General features: G+C 48.0%; 1 protein-coding gene across 1 annotated transcript; it reads right to left on the bottom strand.

Annotated features, from left to right (window-relative positions):
- Positions 1-5,876: 5,876 nt before the first annotated feature.
- Positions 5,877-12,669, bottom strand: LOC125512359 (tobamovirus multiplication protein 3-like). The gene is made up of 11 exons (XM_048677458.1): positions 12,269-12,669; positions 11,961-12,051; positions 11,829-11,881; positions 11,660-11,752; positions 11,503-11,574; positions 10,269-10,341; positions 9,981-10,026; positions 9,556-9,619; positions 9,337-9,390; positions 9,140-9,217; positions 5,877-6,321 (listed from the first exon to the last, which is right to left on the bottom strand). The coding sequence occupies exons 1-11, from the start codon at positions 12,437-12,439 to the stop codon at positions 6,229-6,231; spliced, it is 888 nt and encodes a 295-aa protein (XP_048533415.1). The 5' UTR covers positions 12,440-12,669; the 3' UTR covers positions 5,877-6,228.
- Between the last annotated feature and the right edge of the window lie 419 nt (positions 12,670-13,088).

Genomic DNA, 13,088 nt, shown 5'->3' with positions numbered 1-13,088 from the left:
CCTCTGGGGACTTCCGGACCCCTCTGGAACCTTCCGGTGGCTTCCCGATACAATACCGAAAAAACCGGACTTTTCCCGGAACCCCGACGACAACTTTCCATATATAAATCTTTACCTCCGATCCATTCCAGAGCTCCTCGTGACGTCTCGGATCCCATTCGGGACTCCGAACAACCTTCGGATTTTCCACTATTAATATCTCAATACTACCCTGGCACTATCGAACGTTAAGCGTGCGACACTACGGGTTCGAGAATCATGCAGACATGACCGAGACTCCTCTCCGATCAATAACCAATAGCGAAACCTGGATGCCCATATTGGTTCCTACATATTCAACAAAGATCTTTATCGGATGAACCACGATGTCAAGGATTCAGACAATCCCGTATGCAATTCCCTTTGTCCGACGATATGTTACTTGTCTGAGATTCGATCGTCGGTATCTCCATACCTAGTTCAATCTCGATAATGACAAGTCTCTTTACTCATTTTGTAATACAAGATCTCATGACTAAACTCATTAGTCACATGAAGCTTCTTATGATGTTGTATTACCGAGGGGGCCCAGAGATACCTCTCTGTCACACAGAGCGACAAATCCTAGTCTCGATCCATGCAACCCAACAGACACCTTCAGAGATACCTGTAGAGCACCTTTATGATCACCCAGTTAGGAAGTGACATTTGATAGCACACAAGGCATTCCTCCGGTATCCGGGAGTGGCATGTCTCATGGTCTAAGGAACTAATACTTGACATGAAGAAAGCTATAGCAAATAACTAAGAGCATCTCCAGCCGTTCGGTCCCCCAGGACGCATAAAAAGCGCCCCTGGGGGCGAGCCGGCGATGCAATCGGCGCTGGGGGCGGTTTCGCGCCCAGTCGTCTCCCCCAGCTCGCCCCCCAGGCGCCGAAATTGGCCCACTTTTCAGCCCCATTTTAGTGAATAAAGGGCCCATATGGGCGACAATAGGCCCATATTCGGCGTGGTTCGCCGTTGTTCGGCGTTCAATTATGCACATAAAATTTTTTATCACATATTTCATCACAAAAATATCAAATACTTCAACAAAATAGTACAACAACAAATAGTTCAATACAAATTATATAGTTCAACAAATAAAAACTCATATTTCATCACACGTCGCGCCCGGCGTCGCCCTTCAGCCTCCATAGATGCTCTATCAGATCTTGCTACAGTTGATGATGCACCTGTGGGTCTCGGATCTCCTGACGCATACTGAGATAGGCAGTCCAGGTTGCCGGTAGCTGGTGATCAACTTCGGCTAGAGGACCCTGCCTATAGTATGGTTCAGTGTCAAACACTTGGTCTTCTTGCTCGCTCTCGATGATCATGTTGTGCAAGATGACACAGCAAGTCATAATCTCCCACATTTGATCTTTCGACCAGGTCTGAGCGGGGTACCGGACAACAGCAAATCAAGATTGGAGCACACCAAATGCCCGCTCGACATCCTTCCTGCAAGCCTCCTGAACCTTCGCAAACCAGGCGTTCTTGCCTCCTGGCACAGGGTTTGAGATTGTCTTCACAAATGTCGACCATCTCGGATAGATGCCATCAGCTAGATAGTACCCCTTGTTGTAGTGCCGCCCATTGATCTCGAAGTTCACCGGAGGAGAATGACCTTCAACAAGCTTGGCAAAGACAGGAGAGCACTGCAGCACGTTGATGTCATTGTGAGTTCCTGGCATACCAAAGGAGTGCCAAATCCAGAGGTCCTGTGTGGCCACCGCCTCAAGCACCACACTGCAACTGCCTTTGGCACCTTTGTACATCCCCTGCCAAGCAAATGGGCAATTCTTTCATTTCCGATGCATGCAGTCGATGCTTCCAAGCATCCCAGGAAATCCTCTTGCTGCATTCTGTGCTAGGATCCGAGCAGTGTCTTCCGCATTGGGTGTTCTCAAGTATTGTGGTCCAAACACTGCCACCACTGCCCGACAGAACTTGTAGAAACACTCTATGCTGGTGGACTCGGCCATGCGCCCATAGTCGTCGAGTGAATCACCGGGAGCTCCATATGCAAGCATCCTCATCGCTGTCGTGCACTTCTGGATGGAGGTGAATCCAAGAGCGTCGGTGCAATCCATCTTGCACTTGAAGTAGTTGTCGAACTCCCGGATGGAATTCACAATCCTGAGGAAGAGCTTTCGGCTCATCCGATAACGACGCCGAAATGTTTCCTCGCCGTGGAGTGGAGCATCAGTGAAGTAGTCGGAGTAGAGCATGCAGTAGCCTTCGAGACGATGCCGGTTCTTTGCTTTCACCCGCCCAGGCGCCGAGCCACCTCGCCGCGACTTTTCATTGCTCGCCAGCAGCTGGGCGAGGGCGGCGAGCACCATGAGATGCTCTTCTTCCTGGACGTCGGCCTCGGCTTCCTCCTCCAGCAGCGCGGCGAGCGCTTCCTCGTCATCCGAGTCCATCGCCGAGGCAGCCAAATCACCGACCACCTTACGCTCGGTGGGCGTGTACCCGCCGCTAAACTGCGCCTCCGCGGCCGGAAACGGCGGCCGGAAACGCCCAGCTGCTGTTCGAAGGGCTGCCGCGGCGAAGCGCTGCTATTTTTCCGGCGGGGAATGGCTATCTAGCGGTGTAGGGCGGCGGGCGGCGCCGGGATATAGCTACTGGTGGCCGAGGGCGCGGGGGGTGGGAGACGAGTCGGGGAAGAAAACCTTAACTTTTCCCCTGACGGTGTGGGCCAGCCACGCTTTTCCCTTATCAACTTACCATCGGGAACATCAGACGATCACCTCAGGATCAACCAAGCTCGGTACCAACAATACCATCTTGATCATCACATGACCACAAGGAGCTCGATCTTCACCCGTGATCATCGCATGATCAACCATCATCACTATCATCAATACCACCAGGATCATCTCATGACCACATAAAGATCAACCAACGTCTTTCCTCATTGAACCGGGGTTGTTTATTAGTCATGTTATTATTACTGTTGAGCCATAGTGTGACCTACTACGAACTGGGCCCATAACCGAGGGCGCGGCTGTTGATAGATTATACACTCCACAGAGGTTAGTACACTGTACCCACACCACTGAATTCATGGCCTCATGCTCCCATTCGGGTGGGCCAACAACATTCCGAGAAAACCAATCTATTGCATGACACTCTCCCGGCCACTCCGACAAACTCCCCTTTGGGCTATGTCATGGGTGGCCCGATGTCATCATGTGACATTCGCCATCTATATCGCCGGCCACCGTCGTGGCAAAACAAAACAAAACAGTCCCAAATGGGAACAATGGATCCATACAACTCGGGCGCACAAGGTTATCGCTGCCTACCGCGCCAGCGTAGCACGCACACATAATCTTCTCTAGTCGGAGGAACCGGCGAGAGGCATGAAAATAGATCGAATTAGGCCCTCCCCCTAAGGCAAGTGTGGCTGCAGTGATCAGCTCGGCTCGATGGCACTATGACTCAGCCAACAAATTTATTCAAGTTTGATTAAAGTTCGGTTTAACTTGAATGGTGATGAGCTAAGCCATAATAAAATAGCATGATGAAATGACAATGCATATGAGTATGATATCAACATAAACATGGATGGACAAGATCAGATAACATATGAATATTAACATCAACAACAATAATTCATTGAGGCTACTCGATGCGAATGAGCATAGCATAGTGATGACCATGAATCTTACAATTATAACAAACGATAACTATGCATGTGAGCATATCATTATCACTAGCATAGAAAGTACATACAAGAACTAAACATGAGAACCTCCATTAAAAGGAAACCGAGCTAAAACCGTGACAACTGAAGTCACCTAGCTAGACTATGCGTGACGCACTACTGAACATTGCCGATGCACCGGCAAGATGGACAAAGCACGATACAAACATGCAAAACATGCATGTCCAAAAAGGAAAAAGTAAAACATTGCTTTCTCTGTTTGAAAAAGCTTGTCCTTGTCCCTCAAATGAATGTATCTAGCACATATATCCATTTGAGAGACAAGTTTTATTTTTAATGTTGGTAGTTGTTCTACCAAATTCATTGATCGGAAGAAAGAAGGTTGGTCCAGTTTATGAGAAAAACCGGACCCCAAAAACGATACAAACAGCGCCTTTCGGCCAACAACACACACATCCTCACACGCCACGGGTCCCTCTGACCGGATCCATCTCCAGGACGATGCCCCCGAGAGAGAACGCAATGCCGAATGGCGCCGCCATCGTCCGATCTAAACTAGATCAAGGATTTCCCCCGGAGCACGTCGGGAAAGGCAAGGTAAGAGCAACTCCATCGATGCCTCAAACGAGGGAGCGACGCCCGAAAGCGCCGCCATCGACGACTCCGGCCGCTACCGGAGTACGACTTTCGCCAACAGTCTCACTTGCATAGCCCGAACCCAGGATCCGATCAGCCTACACATCGAACCACTATCCCTGCCTCCATGGCCAACAGCACCTTCCCGATGAGCTCGACGTGCTTCCAACCTTGCATCCACATCCACCACTGGACGAAGGATGCAACCCCTAGCGGCGCCATTCGTCTCCCATCGGAAGGATGCAACCAAGCACAATGTCATTCGTATCCCCGAGAGTGCAACGCCTGCCGGCCATTCCTCTCCCGACGAAGGATGCAACAACCGCAGCGAAGGCCATTCCTCTCCCTCCAGCCACCACCATCTCGTCCTCCCACCCGAAGCAGCGTCGAGCTCAGCAAACCACCAAACAGGAGGATGCAACACCAGGCGAGGTGCCATTCATCTCCTACAACCCCACTCGCACGGCCAGCAAAAACCCAGATCGAGCCCTACTGCCTATGGAAACTCACGCCTCCGGCAGATCCGGTGCCTCCATGGTCACCTCCTCGAGTAGATTAGTTCCTGACACGCAGAGAGGAGGAAGACAAACCGGCCGCCCGCCCGCTGGGCCGTCGTGCGGAGAACCACCGGTCGCCGAAGACAACCGGCCGCCACCCAACAGATCCGCCTTCCACGCCCCGCGTGTCGCAAATCCACGCTAGGAGCAATGCCTGGGCACCCTGCCCACGCGCCGCCCCGGATCTGATGACAACCACCACGCGCCCGCCAGCCGCACACCTCGCGTGTCCACCACGCCCTCCCACGCCCCGCGCTCCTCGCCATCCGGCAGCGCCTCATGCGCCAAGGCCGCGCACGCCCGCGCCCGAACGAGGCCACGCACGTCCGCTCCTTGCCCATGCCGCGCACGCCCACGCCTGCAACTGGTTGGGGCCACGCACATCCACTCCTCGCCCGGGCCACGCACGCCCACGCCGCGAACCTCCACGCCCACAGGCCGCACTCCCACCACCGTGCGCGCCGCAAAAGGCCGACGCGCCCCGCATCTCCAAAGGTGAGCTGCCCCCGCACTGCTCATGGTCCTTGTGAGATGGAACATGCCCCACCGCCACCGATGTCGCACGGGCTTTGCCCGGCGGTGCCCTCCGGCAGCAGCAAGGTAAGGGGTGGTCTGGGGAGGGGGGGAGGCGATGCTAGTGGGGACTGCTCTTCCGCACGCTCGGGTTTGGAATAGGGACAAGCTTTTTTGAATGGAGGGAGTAAAACACACCCCATCCCAGACGCGTAATCATCCATGGACGGAAGACGGTACATGAGGAAATGGTTAGACGTGGCCACTTCACGGCTGGGATTACGAGTGCACCAAAATGAAGAGTTTTCAGACCACTAATTTCAAGATTCTTAGACCAAAGTGAGGCACTGCTGCAATTTACTCGGGCTCCTGGACATACCCAGACCTGCAACGTTTTTTTCAAGGGGTTCTCCTGCCGTTGGAAAAAACGGACAGAGGATCCACTGATTGCTGAAATACAAACTCACTCGGAAAGGTGAAATGGCAAGGTGGGTCAAAAATCAAATATGCGATTCCAGCCGTGATTGCTGTCGCGCGGTGCAGACTACAGGGTGAAAGTACTGAGAAGAACAAAGGTATACATACATTATATAACTTGCATTTTTCTAGACCTGTAAACAGCATGATATTGCAAATCTCTTCTTTTTTTGAACTACATTGCAAATCTCTTTTACAAGCAATAGCAACCTGAAATCCTAAAGGCTTCCTCATTTAAAACCTGGGCAAGCTTCAGTGCAAGTGCGGTGATCTTCACATTGCCTCTCATGTATTTACGAACTCTGTAAGGAGCATTCGTCTGTACCAGCCTGGTACCAGGGCTGCTCTGCTCTAATGGATAGGATGGTACTGCGTGATCCCACGTTTTGGGGGCAGTTTCCTTAGTATAAACAGAACCATAGCTGAAGGTACGATCTCGACCAGCTGCAAGCCAATTTGGTGAATCCGGTCAGCAATCACAAAGTAATTCAGTTACTCTTAAGGAACAGCTACAAAGCATGCCAATGTATATATCACTAAAATAATCAAGAGACAACTAAAGCTGCGCAAGTGATATCCCTGAAGCGCTGCAAGAAGATTTAACTTTTGCGCTTTCTATTTAAAAGTATAAGTCGATGCCCCGATTATCCCTTTTAACTGGCTTGCTCTCTCCACAAGCGCCCTGGGGCCTGAGTGATACCTTTTTCGTTTAACTTTCTGCTTTCGGATTCGTGTCCAAGCATGACAAAGTCGCTAGAATTAAGTGATGGAAGCTCGGATATACCTGGTGGTGATACGATGATGTCCAGAAGGCTATTAAGGAGAAGACTGTTTCAGACGCCTATAATTGGATAGGAGTGCATACAACATAGAGAAGTGCAAGGTGGCAAGGAAGACCGCAAAGTGAGCTGTGAGTGAAGCCAGGGGTCAGGCATATGAGGACAGCTGCCAGTGTTTAAACACAAAGGAAGGTGAAAGGGACATCTATAAGATGGCCAAGATCTGAGGGAGGAAAACGAGGGATATCAACCAAGTCAAATGCATCAAGGATGGAGCAGATCGGCTTCTAGTGAAGGACGAGGAAATCAAGCATAGACGGTGAGAGTACTTCGACAAGCTGTTCAATGGAGAGAATGAGAGCTCTACCATTGAGCATTTTGTGTGTTTTGTGCGACCAATCCAGGAGTCTAAGGTCAGGGAGGCTCTAAAAAGGATGAAAAGAGGCAAGGCGATGGGCCCTGATTGTATCCCCATTGAGGTGTGGAGAGGTCTCGGAGATATAGCGATAGTATGGCTAAGTAAGCTTTTCAACCTCATATTTCGGGCAAACAAGATGCCCGAAGAATGGAGGCAGAATACATTAGTACCAATCTTCAAGAACAAGGGGGTGTTCAAAGTTGTACTCCCTCCATTCACAAATACAAGATGTTTTGGATATTTCAATATAGACTACATACGGACTGAGATGAGTGAACAAACACACTAAAATGTGTCTATATACATCCGATTCGGAAGGAAGTTAGAACATCTTATATTTGTGAACAGAGAGGGTACTAATTAGTAATTACTGTGGAATTAAGCTGATGAGCCATACAATGAAGCTATGGGAGAGAGTCATTGAGCACCGCTTAAGAAGAATGACAAGCATGACAAAAGATCAGTTTGGTTTCATGCCTGGGAGGTTGACCATGGAAGCCATTTTCTTGGTACAACTTATATAGGGAGCAAAAGGACCTGCATATGGTGTTCATTGACTTGGAGAAGGCCTACGATAAGATACTGCAGAATGTCATGTGATGGACCTTGGAGAAACACAAAGTCCCAACAAAGTACATTACCTCATCAAGGATATGTAAGATAATGTTGTGACAAGTGATGGCGACACTGACGATTTTCCAATTAAAATAGGACTGCATCAAGGGTCAGCTTTGAGCCCTTATCTTTTTGCTTTGGTGATGGATGAGGTCACAAGGAATATACAAGGAGATATCCCATGGTGTGTGCTCTTTGCAGATGATGTGGTGCTAGTCGACAATAGTCGGACGAGGGTTAATAGAAAGTTAGATTGGCGGAGATAGACTTTGCAATTGGAAGGTTTTAGGCTTAGTGGAACTAAAATAGAGTACATGAGGTGCGGTTTCAGTACTACTAGGCACGAGGAGGGGGAAGTTAGCCTTGGTGGGCAGGTGATACCCCAGGAGCACACCTTTCGATATCTGGGAAACTGGGATCAATGCCGCAAAAGGATGGTGATATCAATGAAGATGTGAGCCATCGAATCAAAGCTGGATGGATGAAGTGGCGCCAAGCTTCTGACGTCCTCTATGACAAGAGAATACCACAAAAGCTATGATGTTGTATGGCACTGAATGTTGGCCAACTGAAAGTGAAAGGCGACATGTCCAACAGTCAGGTGTAGCAGAGATGAGCATGTTGAGATGTATATGTGGCCACACAAGAAAGAATCGGATCCAGAATGAGGATATATGTGATAAGTTGGGGTAGCACCGATTGAAGAGAAGCTTGTCCGGCATCGCCTGAGATGGTTTGGGCATATACAACGCAGGCCTCCAGAACCGCCAATGCATAGCGGATGGTCAAAGCGCACTCATAATGTCGAGGTCGGGGTAGACCAAACTTTACATGGGAGGAGTCCGTTAAGATAGATCTGAAGGACTGAAATATCACCAGAGAACTAGCCATGCCATGGACAGGAGTGCGTGGAAGTTAGCTATCCATGTGACAGAACCATGAGCTGGTTTCGAGATCTTATGGGTTTCAACTCTAGCCTACCCGAACTTGTTTGGGACCTGGCTTTGTTGTTGTTGTCTGTTTATAACACTTAGATTACATTGGCATGCATATCCATGTTCTTGATACTGGAAGTTAATGATGGAATTCCTGAGGTGGACCATGGATCTATCACCTATGTCATCTGAAGACAAACCTAACTAACCTCGATACCTACAACTTGTCTGTCTACTCATAAAGCTATTTGCATTCAAGAAACCCTGAAATCTGGCAACACATAGCCCATGAAATTAACATTAGGCTCAACACTGCTAAAAGTATTGGGATGTCTTGGTATGTGCCAGACTACATTTTTCTAATTGTATGTACTTACAGTGGTGATTATCAGTATTATCTCAATGTCTCAATACTGGTTTATCATAGCAAAATACACATCACAATTCAAGTCAAATTGCATAAGATGATGCTCGACATTGCAAAAATGAGACAACATAACTAAATGGAGGCATACCAGGTAATAAAAGAAATTCAGAATCGGATGGCTCAGAACATCAAGATCAGCTGCTTTATCAAATGCATTGAGACACATCTGGAAATTACATGCTTAAGTTAGTAGATTCCTCTAACTGACCCACCTAAGTTGGTGGTAGAATAGCGTAGATCAAAGTAATTGCAAGCACTTTTTGTGAGGGATTTACAAGCACTTACCATGACACATCTGATCAAGAAACAAGTAAAGCAGATGGTAGTGACATAGCCAACCTGCAAGAGGGGATACGTCATTACCATATAGTTGTCATAGACAAGCCTCCTAAACTATGGTTAATATAAACAAGCCTCCAAAAGTAAGACTACTATAGACACTCCAAGACTAGCACTAGTATAGACAAGCCTCCAAAAGTAAGACTAATGGAACACGAAGTATACCTCCTGCAATTTCTTCCGTCTTCCTTTTGATTCTACGGGAAAACGTTGCAACATGAGGAATAGCCTGCAGCAATGGGTAGTATCGAATACTGTATCAGTCCATAAAATGTTACTGCTAGCCATAGTGCATACATTCTATCTCTTATTGTACTTTCTGCGCCCTAGTATGGTACAGAGCACATATATGACATATCCTGGTAATGCAAGCACAATGGTTGTTATCGGTTGGAAAGAGTTGTCCGGATTTTTACTGGTAAATCAATCCAGTTCACCATGGGACTAATAAGATTATACAGGTAGCAGTAGTAGTATCATGGTGGCGCAAGCATAGATGATACAGAGTGGAAAGAACAGGTCTAGATTCTTCGGTACTGAATATGTCCGGTCTAGCATTGCAGAAAGCTACAGTTTATTAAAAGCATTACCTCCCACCATACAGAAGGAACCCAAAAGCTGCAAACAGTGATACGCCTGAAAAGTCATAGCATAATTAGCTGAAAAGATCAAGGTGTCAACAACCCACAGTAGATTATCCAATAATGTGCTTCACAGTTTCTCGAATTAAATAATACTGTAGTAGCTGAAAACTAGCACTGCAAAAAATGTCAAGACAGATGCATCCATGGACACTGCAATTTACATTGAATTGGAACACATGCCCACCACCCGCCCCCGCATTCACACACACACAGCAAATGAAGCAAGTATTTTACCTGCAAAGAACATCTTGGACAATATGACCATAATTCGAACTGGTTTCCACCACAAAACCAACCACAGAATTATCTGAAATTTGAAATTCATGCGTATTAGAACATCTCATGGGTGTGCATACTGCAAAATCTTCCTAATTTGCATGTGTCAATTGAACAGTCATAAATGCAACATAGAGCATGATCATATTTCCTTACTGAGTGATACTCCCTCCGACCGAGAAAGCTTGTCCCTCAAATGGATGTATCTAGCACCAAGTTAGTGCTAGATACATCCATTTGAGGAATAAGTTTGGGACAAGCTTTTTCGGACGGAGGGAGTACTAGTTAAGGAGGTTGTTTCGATGTCGGTTCTCTAAATAATAGGACACATTGGACATCTCGGTGCAATCAAGACATCAAAGAATCAACTATAGCTTGTACTTGATATTTCAGGATACTGGATACCATTGTTTAATTTCTATAAAGCATATAGGCAATCAAGAGCAAACAAAACAAGTGCGGCGTTTTATACAACGGGCTCTAGGGAGCCTGTTTTCGAAGAAAAAAAATCAAGATATATTTAGAAGTTATTTTTTTCTATAAATACATATACATGTTCTCTATGTATCTGTAAACTTACATTAAATAATACAATTATTTGCAGGCTACACAAGAAGACAAAAAACTGGCCCAAATACAACAAAGAAAAGGCCATTTTAATCTCTGTATTTGTCTTTTTGTGTACATCACATATTAACATGTATGTTCGTGAAATTTTGTATGTATATACTACTACACATATATGCTTATGTGTATACTTTTTCAGATTTATTTTTTTTAGATTTTGAAAATGTATTTTGGCTGAAAAAAAATAACAAGCTCCCTGGAACCCGGCCATCATATGCACTTTCGAAACAGAACAGAATATATTATCTTGCAAAAAAGGAACACATTAAATATGTATAATTATCGCTTATGGTCATAGCAACAAAACAGATACAATGCTAATTTGATTGGTCGTAGCTACATGGGTCCCACTCCTAGGCATCTAAAGCAATTTGGAAGCATCACAGGCTCACAGGTACTAAGACGTGGTTAATGTACAGATATTCACCCCTACATGCCATCGTAACATAATCTTTCCATCATTTATCTTTCCAGGCAGACATCAGAGCAAAGTTTCACACATGAGCTTAACTGAATCAAGTCATGTATGTTATAGTGTAATGAGAAATTTCATGGACTAAGTTACCTGAATTGCATACACCACCCCATTGATCCAATAGAAAGTTGGCCTCAGCCCATCAGTCGACATCGCACGTGCCTAGCAAACAACTTCACAAATTAACAGATGCAACGACAGTGAGGGAACACCAGAAGAAACTATGAAATGCAAGCCGGTCTACCACCTGATAGTAAATCTCGGCCCAGAATAGCACCAAAAGCGCGTATGTAGTGAAGAACGCAAGCCCAGGCATGTCAAGAACCACATGTTGAAGTATCTGTGATGCCACATTGCTTAAACCATTACCCCCAATCAACTGAAACACCAATATATTCATCAAATCAGGCACAAACCTCTGGTTGTATCAGCTGCACGTTTCGCCGCAGCACAAATACGATAGCCCGCACTGCAAACACAACTAGAAGGATCAAGCAACCAAACGCAAGCAAGGCGAACCAATGAAACAGCGCAAACGTGTGACCCACCGCCATTCACGATGAAGTTAAGGAAATGGAACACCTTCTGCGTCGTCCACCCGTACTCGGGCACCCTACACTCGATTCTGATCAATTGGACCTACAACAGATATCGAGGTCCACAAATTCAAACCTTGATTTACAACAATCATGGCCCCGCCTCACGATTCTTTGCCGAATCACCAATTTTTAAATCAAGCACGCACGGATCAAGCCAACCCGCGCAATCGAGGGCACGGGCTCACGTAATCACAGAATCCGGGCCAGGGCGTGACAGATCGGAAGGCGTTTCGGGTCAGGCCGTAGGGCAGACTTACAAGCGCGACGACGGAGACGATGCCGTAGAGCACGGCGAGGGCGTGGAAGATGCGGTCCTGCCACATCGGCGAGTCGTTCACGTCTTTCCACCAGTCCACCGCGCCGTTCAGCGCCGCCGCGGCCGCGGCCGACGAGGCCGCCGCGGCGTCCACCGCAAACAACCGCCCCATCCCGCGCGCCTCCCGTGGCGACAACGAGGCCAGGCGGCGCCGCCCTGCAGATTCGAAGGGGGCGGATGGCGATGGGGCGGGCGGAGAGGGAAGGCGACGCGAGCTCGTCCCCAGGGGATTCGAAACCGAAATGAAATGGATTGATTTGGGACTTCGGTTTCGTTCGCGTTGCGTGGAGGCCGGGTGAAGGAGAAAGAAGGTTCGAGGCGAGCCTCTCCTCCGGCTTCGTGTTCCGCGGGTGGGTGGTCAGGGTGACCGGGCGGTGAGCCGATGCAGGGTAGGCGGATGAGAACACGTGGACAGCCAGCGCCTCCGTCCCTGGAGCTGGTCCGTGGTGGAACACACGAGCGAGGGGGCAGGACGGGGCGGCCGGTGTATGGACCTAGCGCAGTGGTCGTCTATCGGAAGCGGGCCTTGGTCCAGCACGGCGCGCCGGTTGAATGAGGTGGCACGGTGGGACAGTGCATGGGTTGTACAATCCCGATCTACTTTTGGCTTTGACCGTGTTCTGTGCTTACGTTGAGCGAGTCATCAGTAGGCAGAAGATGACATGGTATTGTCGACATACTAATAAATACTGATAACGAAACATCTAGAGTATCCTTTATGCATCAGGTCTGAGTCCGACTATGTCAGGATCTCTATGTTT

This window comes from Triticum urartu, chromosome 1, assembly GCF_003073215.2.
Source record: "Triticum urartu cultivar G1812 chromosome 1, Tu2.1, whole genome shotgun sequence".
NCBI classification, from domain to species: Eukaryota; Viridiplantae; Streptophyta; class Magnoliopsida; order Poales; family Poaceae; genus Triticum; species Triticum urartu.
The sequence above is the reverse complement of the archived record's forward strand: the minus strand, read 5'-3'. Positions and strand labels throughout refer to the sequence as shown.